Here is a 19,231-nt window from a genome sequence, read left to right on the forward strand (position 1 = left end):
GGAATTCTTCATCATCAAATTCCTTGCTTCATTTCTTCATGCCTTTGAAAACCTGGAGCAGTATTGTTTTTTTATATAAAGAAAGAGTCAGTGTAGTCCTGTCACTGACATTTCAAGACCTTACCCTGCCTCAGTACTAAGAGGACACGCTGTAGGTGAGAGCAGGGCATTTCTAGAACCCATACAAAATCTGATTTTTTTTTTCAATTTAAAGCAGATAGCTCTGTATTTTACGCTTATAACTAAGATCTGCTACAACACAAGTAAGGCACATGTCTTCAGAAAATCTGTAGGCTATTTGTATTTAAGTGAGAATAACAAGTGTGAGCTATCCTATCTAGATCCATAAGTTAACACAAAAAATAACGATTACTTGTGTCTCCTATTTAATCCTAAGTCTCCCAGGGTCCAAAATCACATAAAATACTTCTTAAAATACAATTTCCTTTAAAACGAGCCAAAGTAGTTTTGTTCACCAGATAACTGAGGAAAAAATATTCTGCTCCTAACCCACATCTGAGTTAACAAACATTCTTACAGTTTTTTTTAAATGAGCTGTTTAGCTTGTATAACCACCATCCTTTAAAACTATGAAATATGTGGAAGCTAAAGAAAAAAACACTAAGAACTCCACAGGCATTGTGAGGGAGTTTCTGGAAGAGAGACAAAAATTTTTGCTTAGCAGTTTGGAATTTATCTTGTGCCCCATTCTGTTAGCAAAATCCACATAATTACTCTCTATATACTTTACCCTAACATTATCCAGATAAGGTGATTTTGTACAGTTGCAACTCTAAACTTTACATACAAATGTTGCAAGTAGGGGGTTCCAAAACCCAGCTGATACAAACCAACAAAAGACACAGGTCCTCACAGAAAGCTTTTCATCAACTAAAAAAGGTTGGGAACTCTTGGCTTAAGCAAGAGCATCTATAAAAAATTTTTAGTGAAATACTAAAAACGTTTGCAAGAAGAGAACCTACATATACATTGAGTAAAAACTTTCAACCTCCTTTCAGTGCTATGGCAAATCAGATACCATGTTAATATCTAAGAACTGTAGTCTCCTGACCCATACCTGTGGCCTTTGGTTTATTATGACTGGATGAACCTTTGTCCCCAACACCTCTTGACATAAAGGCAAGTTTGGGAGGCCTCCTTTCCTGTGTCACGCTATCTGAAAGAGTAAACATATTTTTTAAGGATAAAAGCAAATTCTTACAGAAGAGAAGCAAGCGAGCAAACATGATAACAGCAACCAAAAAAACCTCCTTCCTACAAAAAAGCAGCATTTTTACAGTAGTTTTACCAATGTTTAAAGGTCGACACAAGTACTGAAAGAGAGTATACAGGAAAGAAAAAAATCAATGCTGTATTTCAAAATGTAATTTCTACAAGAAAATACAACCCAAATACAATTCAGCTAAGTGTTTCAACTTCTTGAAAATTTAATCACTTTTAATCAACTATTACTTGATGTGTTAAAACACTACAGAGAAAACTCTACTCAGTCTTTTGCAAGAGTTCCCCAATGGGTATCCCCACAACACCCAGGGTGTTATGAAGTGTTCTACACTCAAATATTTCTAGAAGATGCTGAGATCAACAAAGGTAAACAAATTTCTTTACCGCCTAACACCAGATCCTTTAATATGCTAATGTGCATGGTGAAATCTCTCAAACAGGGATATAGTAAACATTTTATAATGTTTTTTGTCCCATTCTCTTTAGCATCTCAGACTAATGTATTTCATGGAAGACAGTTTGGAAAAAATCTGGTTAGAAATATGTAACAGTTTGAAAAATCATCTATGTTAAGAATAACACTGACTAGTACACAGACATGTATGCGTATAAACAGGAAAAATGCAGAGAACTAAACACAGATTAATGGTGAAGAAAACCAGAGAAAAATATCAATATTTTTGAAGAAAACACTCAAAACTACTTTTTGGAATATAGGTGTAATAAATTTGGCAAAGTGGTTTTTGATAGACAGACCACTCTATACCTTAAAGGCGAACAATTTTCATAAGACATTCACAAATACTGATCAAGCAAATGTAGAAGTCAATCTGGAAAGCTTTTCCCCTGAAAATTTCAACAACATATCTGTAAAGTCCAACATGACACAGGAATCATACCTGATAAAGCTGTGTATCAGCAAAAACGATAGCACCCACAGTGGATTTTTAAGAACAGAAAGAAAAAAATAGGAAAATTTTTACATTTTAAACATAAGGGAAGGCCACTTTTTTAGAAAAAGGAAATAATACTGAATTAATTATATATAAATCATGCTTGGCAACGTATATAAATCATGATTGGAGGGAGCAAAGATTTCAGTGTTAAACTGTATCTTAAATGTGTCAGAATATGATCAAATGAAAAATTATTTTAATTCAAAAATTATACCAAATAGCCATGATTTCAACCAAGTGATATAGTAAAAGCTATTTACTAATACTTTGATGATGATGCCATTCAAGTGTCTCCAAGTCTCCAAGTATATGAGAGCTACTGTGGAAGGTAAAATTTCTCAGTCACTGGCAAAAAAGTTCCCAAATGATAGCATATAAATTGACTAAAGAAAACTAATTCCCACTATTAACTGTAACTAGCTACATATAAGTCCATGTTCAAAAGATACGCACATGCATATGATATCCTACATACGTGACACAGTTAGTGGTGATTACAACAAAGCAGCAAACGGTCTTAACAGAGGCTAGCAGTAACAGAGGGCCACATGCATGAGCCATTGGTGGGGGGTCTGGGGGTGATTAGGGGAGGGCTCCCAAGACTGGGAACACAGCACTGGAGTTGTAAACAGTAGTTATCTTCTGCCAAAGACTTTGTCTGAGAGAATGTCAAACACCAATTTTGAGGACTAGATATTCCTAAGAATTCTATGCAGATGAAGGGTCACATGCCACATCTAACTTGCCCTCCAGCAATGACATACCAAATACTGTTTCTTTGTGCTATGTTCATGATCCAAAACCAAAGCCTTCTACCTTAAATGAATTTTAGGAGATTACCATCTCAGGAAAAGGTAAGTATGGGAAAGTAGACATGCTGCCAAAGCAAGCACAGTATGGGAAAGTAAATAAAGAATCAATCCGGCAGACAATTTTGTGAGATTAAAACAATTATGCCTAAGAGATATTAAAAGAGATAGTGTGATATGTCCACCAAATGGCATGTACAAAAGTGTGCATAGCAACCTCATTCAGAATAACCAAAAGCTGAAATAATCCATTCTAAGCAAAATAAACAAACTGTAATCTGTTCATACAGAACACTACATAGCAATAAAAAAAAAAAAAGAATAAACTATTGATATGTACAACACGGAGACTGGGTTGAGTAAAAGAAACCAGATGAAGAATATCCATTATATATACAAAGCAGGACTACATTCAAAATGATGAAAGTATGTATGTATCCCTACAAGAGCCAAGATATGGGAGCAACCTAAGTGTCCACCAACAGATGAATGCATAAAGAAGATGTGTTACACATGCGCGCACGCGCGCACACACACACACACACACACACACACACACACACACATAGGAATATTACTCAGCTATAAAAAAGAATGAAATCCCCATGTTCCACAACATGAACAGACCTAGATGGTATTATGCTAAGTTAAAGAAGTTAGACAGGGAAAGACAAATACTATATGATTTCATTTATATGTAGAATCTAAAAAAATAAATAAAACAAACAAGACACAGACTCCTAGATACAGAGAAAAAACTGGCAGTAGCCAGGGGAAAGGGAAAGTGGGCAGACAAAAAAGGTAAAGGGGATTAAGAGGTACAAACTTCCAGTTATTAAAAAAAAAAAAAAATGCAGTGATGTAGTGTATAGCATAGAGAATAGAGCCAATAATATTGTAATAAATTTGTAGGGTGACAGATGGTAACTAGACCTAACATGGCAATCATTTTTTGGTAACGTATAAAACACTGAATCACTATCTTGCACAACTGAAACTAATATTCTATATCAATTATGATTCAATAAAAAGTTATAAAGTAGCAGCTCATCCATCACTCTTGTTAATTTAATCAGAAAAACAAAAATCTCTTGGAGAATCTTGGATTGAAAATCATGACAATAAACTAGTGAACAATAACCATCAAACCACAAGAAATGTCTATGAATTTGAATGACCCATTAAATTGAGAAAAATCACTTAATTGATGTACTGCTTAACATCATCAGCCACAAGAGCATAATTCAGACCCAAATGAGAGTTTAATATCCACAGAAAAAGCTACTAGAGAAAATATAAGTTTACTTGGGTAAAATGAGGTATTATAAAACCAGATACCAACGTACTATACATAACAACTACACAAAGATGTCTTCATGAGGCAGGATTGCTGCTGATCAAAATAAACACTTTCCTTAAATTTTAGATAATTTTATATGAAAACTTGTTGAAAAAAAAAAGTGGAAGGTCCCATCCGATGACATCAGGGTTACATTATTCAGATCTAGTGCTTCAAATTAACCTTCTCTGGGGCTCTGTCTCAGATGAGCAAGAGTCCTGTCTATACAGACAACATTCAAGGTGATTCGGACAATCGATCTCTGTAGCAGGCCATTTAGCATTCTCTATCAGAATGTAAACACACATGCCCTTTGCCCCGGCAACTCTACTTCCAGGAAGTTACCTCTTTAAAAAATATCTTATGACTATTTTGTATGAGTATGAGCAAAATATATCCCATTTAAGTAGTCAGATGAATACAAATGGCATGGTGTCGAGAGAGAAAAACAATACATGCAAGGACACAATTAGTATCCAAAATGATCTGAGAATGTTGGAAGACTGGATAGCTCTGATATCCATAAAGTTTTATAGGGACAAAGGCAAAGGCCAGCAGATGCCCTCCAAATCAACTGTCCAAGCACAGATCAGAAGCAGACATATGCATGAACAAAACTGAAGATTTAAGTCAAGCGTAAGCTCAGTATTTATTAATTTATTGATTTATAGATGCATTCATTCATCCATAATGCAAGGAAGGCATCACAGTGGTCTCTGGGAATATAATTCAGACTGTGACAGGGGTCCCCAAAATTTGGGGTTCAACTTTATCATTAGCAACCATTAGCCAGCATATTGATTACAGTATCCCATTTCCCTCTAGATGTGCAAGTGTAAAATAACATCTTCAACAAACCAGGTCTTATTCGGAATATCTGGAAATCATGCAAGGGCTAAAATGACTCAAACTTTTTAGGATGGAGAACAGAAGATGAAGGTTCCAAAGACACACAGCTTTGAATATCTAAGGGTTGTTGTAAGGAAGAGGAGCTGAATTTGTCCTGTCTTGGTCACCAGCTCTGAACGAGAATCAATGCATGAAGTTGTAGGAAAGTAGAGCTAAGCACACATTCATACAAGGAGTGACTTTTTCACAATCAGATCCATCTAAAATGAAATATTCTGATTTCCTTTAGGCGACAGTGACTCTTCTATCAAATGAATACACAGTTCTCTAAGAAAATATGGATAGTAAGACAGGAAGCTGTCTTTCAGCCATACTGGAACACATGCAAACTGATACATATACATGAAGTTATTCACTGAAGCACTGCTTGTAAGAGCAAAACACTGAAAACAACCTAAATGCCCATCAGTAGGGGAACTGGTTAAAAAAAATTATGGTACATTCATAAAAGGAAATACAGTGCATAATTTAAACAAAAGATTAAGTATGCAATTCATATACTAATATGAAACGATGCCTAAGATCTATTATTGTTAACTTACAACAACAGGTGCAATTTCCACTTCTGAAAAGATGAGTAGACACAACTTTTCCTATTCCTCCTGGTAAGTACAACTAAAAATTCTGGACATAACCTGCAAAACAGAAATTAGAAGACCCTGGAAGGTGGAGAGGAGAAGGCAGACCAGGTGGGGAGCTCCAGACCTAAGGAACAACACAATGGAAAATTCTCTGGATTTTCTTCTTGCCTCATGTATCCCCCTTAGCACTGAAGAAGCCAGCAACCCGGAAACGCCAATGGGTACAGACAAAAGAAAGCCCCAACAAGTCAGCTCTCTCTAGTCAAAGGATGAGAAAAGAGGAAACCTACTAAGACAGAAAAATATTAGATAATAATCACTCAACACCAGCCAAACACCACAGAAAAAAACAGTGGCCCCACCCACTCCAACAAAGGCCAAATGGGGAGCCCAGACTTCCACTCATGTAAGGGTGTTACAAAGTACTCCAACACCCCAGTTGCATGATGTTGGAGAAAGCCTTGGTGTCAGAGGAGAACACATGGAGAGCCTAGACTTCCATCTCTGTCCACCTGCTGGGGTGGGGCCAAAGGAGGTCTAGTGGAGAGTCAGAACTTTCTCCATAGCCCAGCAGCGATGAGGCCACACTCATCACAGCGTCACTGGAGACCAACGCACACCTCTACCCAGCAGGAATGAGGAGCTTCCGTCTCAGGTATCAACAGAGGCCAAGGGAGGAACAGACTTCTGCCTCCACCCGGCCAGAGCAGTGCCAGAGAAAGCTGGCTAAAAGCTGGCTCTAGATCTAGTAGGATCTAGAGTCTCAAAACATAATACCCAACTGTCCACGTTTCAAATAAAAATCACTCATTATACTGAGAACCAGTAAGACCCCAAGAATTTTTTTTTTTAAGATTTTATTTATTTGACAGAGAGACAGAGAGAGCCAGAGAGCATGAGCAGGGGGAATGGCAGAGGGAGAAGGAGAAGCAGGCCGCCCGCTGAGCAGGGAGCCCGATGTGGGGCTCGATCCCCGGACCCCGGGATCATGACCTGAGCCGAAGGCAGACACTTAACTGACTGAGCCACCCAGGTGCCCTTCAAGAAGAATTTTAAAAGATAGTCAATAAATGCCAACACTGAGATGAAAGAAAGGTTAGAATTATCTGACAAAGATTTTAAACAGCCATGATGAAAATGCTTCAATAAGCAATTAGAAACACACTTGGAAAAAAATGACAGAACAGAAACCTCATCAAAGAAATAGAAAGTCTCAGCAAAGAAACGGAAGATATAAAGAAGAGTGAAATGGAAATCTTAGAACTGAAAAAAACAACCACCCAAATACAAAGCTTGGTGGATGGGCTCAATAGCGAAATGAAGGAAACGCAGGAAATCATGAGTGAACTTGAATATAGAACAATACAAATTAGCCAGTATGAACGACACAGAGAAAATAGACTTAAAAAAAGAAAAAAGAAAAAGAGAGACTTCAGGACCTGTGGGACTTCACAAAAGATCTAACATTTATTTCATCAGAATCCTAAAAGGAGAGGAGAAAGAGGCAGGCCTCAGAAAGTACTCAAAGAAAAGGAAGGCTGAAACTGACCACATGTGGCAAGAGATATAAACTTACCAATCCAAGAAGCTGAGCAAACACCAAACAGGATAAACCCAAAGAAATTCTAGGCCAAGACACATCGTAATTAAACTTGAGAAAGCTAAAGGCAAAGAGAAACTCCTGAAAGCAGCCAGAGAAAAACAAAACGTATAGGAGGGGGAAAAAAAGGCAATTCAAATGAGAGCAGATTCTCATCAGGAACCAGGGAGGCCCAAAGGAAGTAGCACAGTATTTTTCAGGTGCTGAGGGAAAAGAATTCTTGACCCAGAATCTTATAATCAGTGAAAATATCCTTCAGGAATGAAGGGGAAAGCAAGACATTCTCAGATGAGGGGCAACTAAAATAATTTGTCACCAGCAGATCTAGATGAAGTTCTCAAAAGAAAAAAATGATCAAAAAATAGGCCCATACAAATATACCCAACTGATTTTTGACAAAGGTACAAAAGCAATTCAATGGAAGAAAGAGGTCTTTTTCAACAAATGGTGGTGGGACAATTAGACATTAAAAAGAAAAAAAAAAGAAAAATACCTGTACATAAAAAATTAACTCAAAATAAACCATGGGGTTAAATGTAAAATGAAAAACTATAAAACTTAAAAAAAAAATAGAAGGAAAAAGGAGAATGTGAAGAAATCAGAATTCTCATATATTGCTGGTGGGAATGTAAAATGTGCAGCCACTTTGGAAAACATCCTGGCAGTTCTACTAACGATTAAATATACAGCTACCATATGACCTAGCAATTCTATTCCTAGGCATGAACCCAAGAGAACTGAAAAGTATGTCCACACAAAAACTTATAACATGTACGTCCATAGCAACATTTTTCATAAATAATCAAAAATTAGAAATACAAATGGCCGTCAACTGATGAATGGGTAAATAAGATAGAGTTCATCCTTGAACACCAGGGGGGTTTGGGGCATTGACTGCCATGCAGCTGAAAATCTGCATTTAACTTTTGACTCCCCCAAAACGTAACTACTAATAGCCTACTGTTGACCGGAAGCCTTACTCCCAATAACATAGTCAATGTTAACGATGCAACACATATTTTGTATGTTATATGTATCACAGGCTGTATTGTTACAATGAAGTAAATTAGAAAAAGGAAAATATTGTTAAGAAAATAAGGAAGAGAAAAAATACATTTATACTACTGTTCTATAAAAAAAAAAAAAATCCATGGACCCACACAGTTCAAACCCATGTTGTTCAGGAGTCAACTATGCACTATACCTATATAATGGAATATTGTGTACCCATAAGAAGAACTCAAGTACTGATTCATTCTACAGCATGGCTGAACCTTGAAAAGATGATGCTTAAGTGAAAGGAGCCAAACAAAAAAGGCCGTATTTTTTATTCTGTTTATATGATATGTTCATATAGCAGCATATAGTTCATATGTCCATAGGCAAATCAAAGTGACAAAGAACAGATCAGTGTTTGCCAGGCACTGAGTATGAGTTTCCATTTGGGGTGATTAAAAAGTTCTGGAACTAGACACTGGTGATGGCTGCACAATATTGTGACCGTTCTTAACATCACGGAATTGTACATTTTAAAGGGGTGAATATTCTGCTGTGTGAATTATATTTTGATTTTTAAAAAACTTAGGAGAAAATCAGAGGCAAATCCCACAAGTTAAGTCCAAAAGACTGTCCTCATTGTGACACCAGTCACAAGTCCCAGGCTGTGGTACTACTGACTGTCCAGCTAGAAATCAGTGTTCCCAGGACCCCCTCCTTGGGTTCCATAATTTGCTAGAATGGTTCAAAGAACTAAGGGCAACACTTACATTTACTATTTTATTATAAAGGATATAATAAATTATACAGATTAACAACCAGATAAAGAGAGACTTAGGGCGAGGTATGAAGAAGGGGCACAGAGCTTCTGTGTCCTCTCCAGGAGCAAAACCCTCCCAGCATCTCCATGTTCAGCAACCTGAAAGCTCTCCAAACCTTGTACTTTTGGATTTTTATGGAGACTTCAATAGGTAGGCAGGATCAATTACTGACTCCATTTCCAGCTCCTCTCCCTGCTCCCCCCTGCAGAGGATAAGGACTGGAGCTGAAAGTTCAAGCTTCTAATCATGGCTTGGTCTTTCTAGTGACCAGCCCCCATCCAGGAGCCCACCAAAAGTCATCTCACTAGAACAGAAGGCACTCCTATCACCCAGGAAATTCCAAGGGATTTAGGAGCTCTGTGTCAGGAATCAAGGTCAAAGACTAAATATAAGCAAGAACTGAGGATATATATAAAATATATTTTATAGTTATAATGTATTAACATACATTAAATAATACAAACTATATATTAATGTATAGTAAATAATATACTTAAAAAACATATATATAAAATTACATACTACCACAGAATGAAATAGTTCTCAGTAATAAAAAAGACACATGAATGTGTCAAAACGAATTATACTGAGTGAAATAGATCAGACAAAAAGAGTACATCCTGAGTTACTGCACATATACAAAATTCCAAAAAATGTGGACAAATGTATACTGATACAAAGATGATTGATCAGTGGTTGCCTGGATTTTGGGGGGGACGGGGCAGGCAAAAGTGGAAGGAAATAATCACAAAGGGCATCCTCACGGGTGACAGGTATGCTATCTTGATTGTGGTGAATTTAAGAAACAAAACAAATGAGCAAAGAGAGGGGGAAAAAAGGGGGGGGGGGGGAGAGAGAACCAAACCAAGAAACAGACTCTTAACTGTAGATGTAGAGGGGAGGGGGTGGGAGGGATGGATGATACAGGTGAGGGGGATTAAGGAGTGCACCTGTGATGAGCACCAGGTGATGTATGGAAGTGCTGAATCACTAAATTGTACACCTGAAACTAATACTACACTGTACGTTAACTGGAATTTAAATAAAAACTTAAAAAAAAAAGAAGGATACAGAAGGAAAGTAGGTAGTTGGGGGTCAATGTTGGGAGGGAAAGATCTCACATAGCCTTTTAAAATTCTGTGCAAATGTGCATGCACTGAATAATCTAAAAAGCCAAATTAGCATTACATTCCCAACCTCCAACACTAAAAAAAGAAGACACAGGCTGGACTAGAAAAAGCAGAAATGTATAATTTAGGGGTAGCACTAAATGATCCGCTCCAGCACAACAGCTTTAAGAACGTGAACACGTCAAATTAGCTATGTTAGAATTTTTAACATTTGAAGCAGAAATGAAGAGAGAAAAAATTTTGAAACAGATTAAGACTTTTGCAACTTGGAGTCAAAGGTACTCCTCAGAAGCCCACTGTAACAAGGAACTGACGGAGATGAGTTCTCCCCTAATCTCACCAGCCGCTGAACTGCTTCAAAACAGTTTTAAAGTGCTGGGAATATTAATTTTGTCCTACAAATGAAGGTAATTGGCCAAGAAAAAGGAACTAAGGAACTAAAAGAGACACTATGACTCTCTTTTTCTCTCCAAAAAAGGGTGTTAATGATGACATGAAATACAGACAAAGACCCATTCAAAGCAACTAATTTTCATTTAGACAACTTTACTTTTTAAGTCTATTTGTGAGCTTTATTTTGTTGGCAAAAAGTATAACTTGTATTATTACATTATAAAAGCTGGAATCATTCAAGGTTTATGAAATCAAGCTTTAAAAGAAGCAGCAGCATTATTTTCCTTTCTTGTCACTGCTCTGAGAGCCAATAATAATGACAATGAGAGCCACTGATCTAGAAGATCAAAGTGTACCTGACAGGTGATTCCCAAGAGATTCATGTAACTAATTCTTATTATTTTAATCCTACATCATTATTTAAATAAAACAGAATTGTAAATGTTTTTGAAGATAAATAGTATTAAAGAATTCCTTTGTCAGGTCATATATAATTCCATCACAGGAAAAACAGAAATGGTAGCTTTTCCTTTCATTTTCTTTTTGTGCTAGTGTAGAACCCAACATCATTTACATTTCAAACCAAACTGAGACATGGAAAAAATATACAGAAATACAGCTCTAGAGTTTGGGAGGGGGGGAGGCATTTCAAATCTTCATTCTACTGCAGACTAAGAAAAACACAGTCAATTATACAGAAGCCAACTTCATATTTCAGGTATCTTTTCCTTTCTTAAATTATAACACTAAACTAGTGTTCTCCCTAGTCTCTCAATTTACTCAATGTAATGAATTATATTCACTTGTAAAATGCAAAACTCAAAGAAGGTAGGTAAAAAGGATGGTTACACTAATGAGGTTTTGAATTTTCAAAAGCACCTTTGGAAACTTTTTGTGTAGTTTCAAGAGTTTATTTCAATTCCAGTTAGTTAACATACAGGGTAATATTGGTTTCAGGTATAAACTGAGTGATTTGCCACTTACATACAGCAGGCAGTGCTCATCACAAGTACCCTCCTTAATGCCCACCCCACCCATCTAGCCCATCCCCCACCCACCTCCCCTCCAGCAACCCTCCCTCTGCTCTTTACAGTTAAGAGTCTGTTTTATGAAACCCACAAACATCTCTGATTTGGTAAGACAAGTTAAATTACATTTATCCATGTGATTTTGGAGAAACAACATTAGCACAGAATTGGTTACCCCTGTAAGAATACTTTAAAAATGAAAGAAATTTTATTTTACAAGGGATTCTCTTTTGCCATCCAGCAAGTTAACATTATAAAAGTAGCATAATTCACAGAATTTGCTTAGGACAGGATTTCTCAACCTCAGCAATACTGCCATTTTGGACCAGAACATGTTCTGTTGTGGGGGCTGCTCTCCTGCATTGTAGGATGTTTACTTAGCTGCATCTCCGTCTCTATCCACTAGATTCAAAGTAGTACTCCCACCCCACATGTGATGATCAAAACTGTCTCCAGACACCTGGGGTCAAAATCACCCAAGGTTGAGAACTGCTTGGCTTAGAAATGAAATGACCTTCTTATAAACATTTTGTACTAAAGCTTAAAAACAATTTAAAAAAAAAAAACTTAAAAATTCAATAGTTATAGTGTGAAACAATACTGTATTTCAAACAATCAGAAACTTAAATGGGTGATGGTATTATTAAAGAGAGCACTTGTTGTGATGAGCACTGGGTACTGTATGGAGGTGATGAATCACTCAATTCTAGACCTGAAACTAATAGTACACTGTAGTTAACTAACTGGAATTGAAAATAAAAACTTGAAAATAAGGGGAAAAACTATAAAATAAAATCCATCATACCTACCCAGAGAAATCCCCTTTTTTCTTGAATAAATGCTTTCCACATTCCAAAATATATATTTAAAAATAAAGCTATAATGATGAAGTAAGCTCATACCAGAACTCCTCTCCTGAAATAATAGATTTAAACTTTGACAAATTACATAAAAACAACTACCTGCGGGCACTGGAGAGTGAAGAAGAAAAAGAAAAAAAAAGAAAACCCAACAGGCAGATTATGAAGGAGACCCAAAATTTTTAAAAAGGGCACAATACAAGGATATAATCCAAATTGCTCAACATACTTAAAAAAAAAAAAAAAAGAAAGAAAATTGTGACCCATTCTCAAAAGAAAAAACCACAATGGATACCAATCCATAGACTATTTTGATGTTGGAATTGGCAGAGAAGAAGAATTTTAAAGGAACTATTATAACTACGCTTAATGAGGAAAAAGAAAATATGCTCACAGTGAAGAAGATAGCAATATCTCACCAGAGAAATAAAAACTATTTAAAGAAACAAACGAGAAAGAACATGATGGATGTCTTAAAAATACTTCTAAAAACTTAAAAGGCAATATCTGAAAAAATAGTTCATTGGATGAATGAATTTTAGCCCTAAAAACACAATGTGGACAAGAGAAGGGGAAGTCAGTAAAATTCAAGATAGAACAGTAGAAATTATGTGAAGAGCAGATACATAAAAGTATGAAAAAATTAACAGAGCCTCAAGGACTGCAGGCACAATACCAAAAATTCTAACATGTATCCATCTGAAGCCACAGAAAGAGGGAAGGCTGATAGGGACAAAGAAAGTGCTTGAAAAAATGATGGTCAGAATATTTCCTACTTTGTTAAAAGGTATATATTTACAAATCCAAGAACTTTACTAAACTCCAAACAGGATAAATATGAAGAAAACTATGCAAGGGACATCCTGGTTAAACCGTTGTAAGCCAAATATAAGGAGAAATCATCAAAGCTCCAAGAGAAAAACAACATATTGCATTACATACAGAGGGATAATGATTTAAATGACAGCTATGTTCACCAGAAACTATGGAGGTTAGAAAATGCTGGAAAACAGGACGAAAAGAAAAAATATCAAACCAAAATTCTATCTACACTCAAAATATCCTTCAAATACGAAGGCAAAATAGATACATTTTCAGATACAAGAAAATTAAGAGAAATTCATTTCTAGAAGAACCGTACCTCAGTACACAACAAAAGAAGTTCTTCAGGATGAAGGAAAATGTTAACAGGTGGATATGCGGATCTTTCAATTTCTTTAAAATATATATGATTTCAGCAAAAAATACATTTTCTTGTGAGTTTTTAACGTACATAGATGTAACATACATGACAATAGCATAAAGGATGGCAAAGAGGTAAAGACTTACATGGTGGCAAGGCATCTACATTTACATAAAGTTGTACAATATTAACCCTAACTACACTAAAATATTAAGAATATATATTGTAATCCTTGGAGAAAGCACTAAAAGTTAGTTAAAAAGCCAATAGATTAACATAGAATTCTTAAAATTTTTCAAATAATCTGCAAAATGGTAGAAAAAGAGTATAAGAGGAAAGAAAAACAGGGACAAATAAAAAATAGATAATAAAATTATAGTTCTAAACTCAGTAATACCAATAATTACACTAAATGTTAATAGATTACACAACAATGAAAAGACAAAGATCATCAGAATAGATGTTTTAAATTAAAAACTCTAAAAAAAAAAAAGCATGGGAAATGAATGGGAAAATGAAATGAGAAAAGGAAGAGAAAACATCTCAATCCAACAACACAGTGGGGGTAAAGCAGAAAATTAGGACAAATAGAAAACAGACAGTAGAAATAAATCCAATTATCAGTAATGATAAATACTAATAGATTAAATCTTCAAAGTACAAAAATTGCCAAACTGGATTAAGAAAAAAAGATATCCCACTACATGCTGTTATAAGGGACATATCTTAAACATAAGTGACTGAAAAGAGAAATACGTGGAAAATACTAACCAAAAGAAAATCTATCCACAGCATACAAAATAGAATTTAAGGCAAAAAGAATTACTAGCAATGAAGACAGTGCCTCTCTTTTCTTTTCCCTCTCATTCTCTCTGTATAAAAACAGACTATATAACAATAAATAGTTCAAATTACCTGGAAGCTATAACAATTCCAAACTCCAGGTACTTAAAAATTCTAAACTTATATGCAGCAAATAACTATTTCGAAATAAACACTTATAAAATTAAGAAATTAACAAATCCATCATTGTTAGGAAGTTTTAACATAGCTTGTTCAGTAACTGATAGATCTAGCAATTAAAAACTCAGTAATGATACATAAAATTTAAATAGCATAATAAATTAGCTTGATCTAAGGGACATATAAAATATGCATGCAATGCATGCAGGCTACAATTGGAGCAAACACATTCTTTTCAAGTCCACACAGAACATCTCTGTAAACTGATCATGTACTAGGCCATAAAGTAGCCCCAACAAATGTCAAAGGATTGGTATCATATTCTTTTACCATAAAGAAACTGAATTAAAAAAAATAATAATGACCAAAAAAGTCAACTAAAAATTTAAAATCCTATTTTAAAATAGCTCATGGGTTACATAAAAAAGAAATCATAAAGTAAATTACAAAATGCTTCAAATTTAATAACAAGGTAACTATATAAATTTTGTGGAATGTAGGTAGATGAGTACATAAAATCTATAGCCTTAGACGCTTTATACTAGAAAAACTAAAAATTAATACTGTTTAAAGTAGTAAGAAAAACAATAAATCCAAAAAAATCCAAAGAAAAAAATAATAAAAAAACAGAAACTACTAAAATAGAAAACAAACGTCTAGAAAGGATTAAGAAAGCCAAAAGATAAGGTTTGTTTTTTTTTTAATAAAAGAAAGAAACCTCTAGAGACACAAACAATTGTTTGAATGAAAACAAGGACACAACTGCAGATACTGCTGAGATTTAACAGAAAATAAGATATCTTAAGAATGTTGTGCCAAAAACTTTAAAAAAAACAAAGATTAAATGGAAAAACTCATTAAAAAAATAACACTTCCACAAAAGACTCTGAATAGCCAAAGCAACCCTAAGAAAGAAGAGCAAAGGCATAAGCATTACACTTCCTGATTGCAAACTACAAACATAAAAGCAACACATAGACCAACGGAACAAAAATGAGAGCCCAGAAATAAACCCATGTATATACGGTCAGTTAGTATTTGCCAAGGAGCCAAGAATACTCAGTGCAGTAAAGGGTAGTCTCTTCAATAAGTGGTAACGGGGGAACTGGAAAACCACATACGGAAGAATAAAACTGCATCCCTATCTTACACCCCTCACAAAAGTGAACTTGAAATAAATTAAAGACTTAAGTGTAAGACCTGAAACTGTAAAACTCCTAGAAGAAAACATAGGGAAAAGCTCCTTGACATTGATTTTGGCAGTAATTTCCCAGACAGGACAAAAGAAGCACAAGCTACAAAAGCAAAAATAAATAAATGAGACTACACCAAACTAAAAAGCTTCTGCAGAGCAAAAAGGAAACAACTGATAAAAAATAAAAAGGCAACCTACAGAATGGGAGAAAATATTTGCAAATAATATAACTACTAAGGGGTTAATATCCAAAATATGTAAGATTTTGTACAACTCAACAGCAAAAAAACTAACATCACGATTTAAAAATGGGCAGAGGAACTGAACTGAACAGTTTTCAAAAAAATACATACAAATGGCCAAGAGGTGATATGAAAAGGTGTTCAACATCAATAATTATCAGGGAAATGCAAATTAGGAACCTAAGGAAACTGTGGAACACCATTAAGCATATCAATATGCACATCGTAGGAATCCCAAAAAGGAGACAGAAACAGAGAATATCTGAAGAAATACTGACTGAAAACCCCAAATTTGATGAGAGCAATGAATATAAATACCCAAGATGCTCAACAAACACCAAGTAAGATGAATTAAAGAGACTCCCACAGCAACACATTAGAATCAAACTTTCAAAAAACAGAGTCTTAAAAGCAGCAAGAGAGAATCAATTTGGCATAAAACAGATCCTCAATAAAGACATATACAGATTTCTCATCAAAAACTTTGGAGGCCAATAGACAGTGAGCTAATGTATTCAAAGGGCTAAAAGAAAAATACCGTGAACCAAGAATCCTATATCTGGCAAAAACGTCCTTCAGAAGTGAGGGAGAAATTAAGATATTCCCAGATAACCAAAAACTGAGGGAGTTCGTTTCCACTAGACCTGTCCTCTAAGAAATACTCAAGGGAGTCACGCTGGGTGAAATCAAAGGACATTAGACGGTAATCTCAAGGCATATGAAGAAACAGAGATCTCAATAAAGGTAAATACACTGGCAATTATAAAAGCCAGTATTATTGTAACACCAGTTTGTAACACTACTTTTTGTTTTTTTACAGGCTTTAAGAGAGTCATCATTTTTAAAAAAACAAAACAATTAGCCTGAAAAGTAGTATTATTGTAACTTTGGTTGGTAATTCTACATTTTGTTTTCTACATAATTTAAGAAAACAATGCATTTATTTTTTTTTTTTTTTGTAAAGATTTTATTTATTTGACAGAGAGAGACACAGCGAGAGAGGGAACACAAGCAGGGGGAGTGGGAGAGGGAGAGGGAGAAGCAGGCTTCCCGTGGATCAGGGAGCCCGATGCAGGGCCCGATCCCAGGACCCTGGGATCATGACCTGAGCCGAAGGCAGACGCCCAACGACTGAGCCAGAGCCACTGATGCTTTACGGTGTACAAGGTATAAAGATGTAATTTTGTAACATCAATAACCAAAAGGGGTGGGGTAGAGCTGTAAAGGAAAAGAGTCTATTTTTATGTTGTTGAAGTTAAGCTGGTACAAATTGAAACTTGAGTGTTAAAAATTTATGATGTTAAATGTAATCTTGTGGTGAACACAAAGAAAATAGCTATAATATATAGAAAAAGAAATGAAAAAGAAACATTTCACTACAAAAATCAACTAAACACAAAAGACAATAGTAATGCAGGAAATAAGGGTGAAAAAAGACTAGAAGGCATATAGAAAACAAATAGCAAAATGATGCAAATAAGTTCCTCCTTATCAGTAATTACTTTAAATATAAATTGATTAAACTCTCCAATCAAAAGACAGAAATCTGAATGGATAAAAACACATGATCCAACTATATGTTGTCTGTAACAGACTCACTTTAGATCCAAAGACACAGAGATTAAAAGTGAAAGGCAGATATAAATATCCAAAGCAAAGAGTAAGCAAAAGAAAGCAGTGATGGCTATACTGGTATCAGACAAAACAGACTTTAAGTCAAAAAAGATTACAAGAGACAAAGAACATTTACATGTTAATGAAAGGTTCAATGCAGCAAGAAGATACAAGAGTTATAAACATTTACATACCTAATAAGAAATCAGCAAAATCTATGAAGTAAAAACTGAGAGAACTGAAGGGGAAAATAGTTCTACAATAATAGTTGGAGACTTCGGGCACCTGGGTGGCTCAGTTGGTTAAACGACTGCCTTCAGCTCAGGTCATGATCCTGGAGCCCCGGGATCGAGTCCCACATCGGGCTCCCTGCTCAGCAGGGAGTCTTCTTCTCCCTCTGACCCTCTTCCCTCTCGTGCTCTCTATCTCTCATTCTCTCTCTCTCAAATAAATAAATAAAATCTTTAAAAAAAAAATAATAGTTGGGAGACTTCAATCCCCCACTCTCAATAATGGATAGAACCAGACAGAAATAAGCAAATGGAGGACTTAACCAACACAACAAACCAACGAGATGTAACAGACATACACAAAACACTCGACCCAACACCAGTATACACATTCTTCTCAAGTTCACCTGGAACATTTTTCAGGATACACCATATGTTAGGCCACAAATTCTCCATAGATTTAAAAAGACAGATAGCATATGGAGTATCTTCTCAAGAGGATGAAATTATCAACAACAGAAGTAAAACTGGAAAACCCAGAAATTTGTGGGAATTAAACAACATACTTTTAAACAACCCATGAATCAAAGAAATCACAAGGAAATTAGAAAATTCTTAGAAATAAATGAAAACAAAAACACAACATCCTAGAACTTAGGGGATGCAGTGAAAGCAGTTATATTAAGAGGGAAACTTATAGCTATAAATGCTTACATTGAAAAGCAAGAGAGATCGCAAATCAACAACCTAACTTTACAACTAGCTTTACAAAGCTAGTTTACAAGAACTTTACAAAATAGCAGAAGAAAATAAAGATTAGATCAGAGATTAACAAAATACAAAATAAACAACAGAGAAAAATCAATGAGCTCAAAAGTTGGATTTTTTAAGTTATCAACAAAATTGAGAAAACTTTAGCTAGATGGAAAAAGAGAACACTCAAATTACTAAAATCAGAAATGAAAGTAGTAACATTACTACTGATCCCACCAAAATAAAAAAGATTATAAGAGAGTACAATGAACAAAAAGGAAACCCAAAGAATGGGAGAAAATACTTAAAAATTACATATCTGGTAATGGATTAATATACAGAATATATAGAGAATGCCTAAAACAACAGCAAAAAAATAAAAAA

The 19,231-nt window shown here is 35.2% G+C and overlaps 1 protein-coding gene across 10 annotated transcripts in view; it reads right to left on the bottom strand.

The window, feature by feature from the left end:
* The window catches only part of CYLD (CYLD lysine 63 deubiquitinase), a 65,421-nt gene that overhangs the window by 29,525 nt on the left and 16,665 nt on the right, over positions 1 to 19,231 (bottom strand). For 9 of the 10 annotated variants that reach the window (XM_027617457.2, XM_027617451.2, XM_027617452.1 and 6 more), the window contains one exon: positions 1,079 to 1,177. The exons of the other annotated variant lie outside the window; for it this stretch is intronic. In XM_027617457.2, the coding sequence (XP_027473258.1) occupies positions 1,079 to 1,177 (99 nt within the window). The remainder of the gene's footprint in view (positions 1 to 1,078; positions 1,178 to 19,231) is intronic. 10 annotated transcript variants of the gene reach the window in all.

This window comes from Zalophus californianus, chromosome 17 (assembly GCF_009762305.2).
Source record: "Zalophus californianus isolate mZalCal1 chromosome 17, mZalCal1.pri.v2, whole genome shotgun sequence".
NCBI lineage: Eukaryota > Metazoa > Chordata > Mammalia > Carnivora > Otariidae > Zalophus > Zalophus californianus.